At 43.9% G+C, this 807-nt stretch overlaps 1 protein-coding gene across 1 annotated transcript; it reads left to right on the plus strand.

The window, feature by feature from the left end:
- Positions 1-5: 5 nt before the first annotated feature.
- On the plus strand, positions 6-799 carry LOC103213544 (olfactory receptor 1094-like; the record flags this gene model as incomplete). The annotated part of the gene is made up of 1 exon (XM_007959292.2): positions 6-799. A coding segment is annotated over one exon (794 nt), but the record flags the coding sequence as incomplete, so codon positions are not given.
- Between the last annotated feature and the right edge of the window lie 8 nt (positions 800-807).

An 807-nucleotide genomic window follows, 5' to 3' on the forward strand; every position in this document is an offset into this window, starting at 1 on the left:
GGTAGGAAATTTGGGACTGGTTTTATTAGTTGTGGTAGATTCCAGACTCCACAACCCCATGTACTATTTTCTGAGTGTACTGTCCTCCTTAGATGCCTGCTTTTCTTCAGCTGTCACCCCAAAAATGTTGGTCAATTTCCTATCAGAGGATAAGGGCATTTCATTCCTTGGATGTGCTACACAGATGTGGCTCTTTGTCACTTTTGGGACCACAGAATTCTTTCTCTTGGCAGCCATGGCCTATGACCGTTTTGTAGCAATCTACAACCCACTTCTGTACTCAGTTAACATGTCATCCAGAGTCTATATGCCGCTCATCATTTCTTCCTATGTTGCTGGTATTTTGCATGGTACGTTAGAGACAGCGGCAACTTTCAGCCTCTCCTTCTGTGCATCCAATGAAATCAGACATGTCTTTTGTGATATCCCTCCACTCCTTGCTATCTCCTGTTCTGACACTCATATCAACCAGCTTCTCCTCTTCTATGTTGTGGGCTGTATTGAGATAGTCACCATCCTGATTGTCCTGATCTCCTATGGTTTCATTTTGGTGCCCATTCTGAGGATGCGTTCTGCTGAAGGGAGGAGAAAAGTGTTTTCCACATGTGGCTCTCACCTCACTGGAGTGTCCATTTACTGTGGAACAATCCTGTTCATATATGTGAGGCCAAGTTCCAGCTACGCTTCGGACCATGACATGATAGTGTCTGTATTTTACACCATTGTGATTCCCATGCTGAATCCCATCATCTACAGCTTGAGGAACAAGGATGTGAAAGAAGCAATGGAAAATTGTTTGAGGAAAAT

This window comes from Orycteropus afer, unplaced genomic scaffold (genome assembly GCF_000298275.1).
Source record: "Orycteropus afer afer isolate SDZICR_OR568_19922 unplaced genomic scaffold, OryAfe1.0 scaffold06330, whole genome shotgun sequence".
Classification (NCBI taxonomy): Eukaryota; Metazoa; Chordata; class Mammalia; order Tubulidentata; family Orycteropodidae; genus Orycteropus; species Orycteropus afer.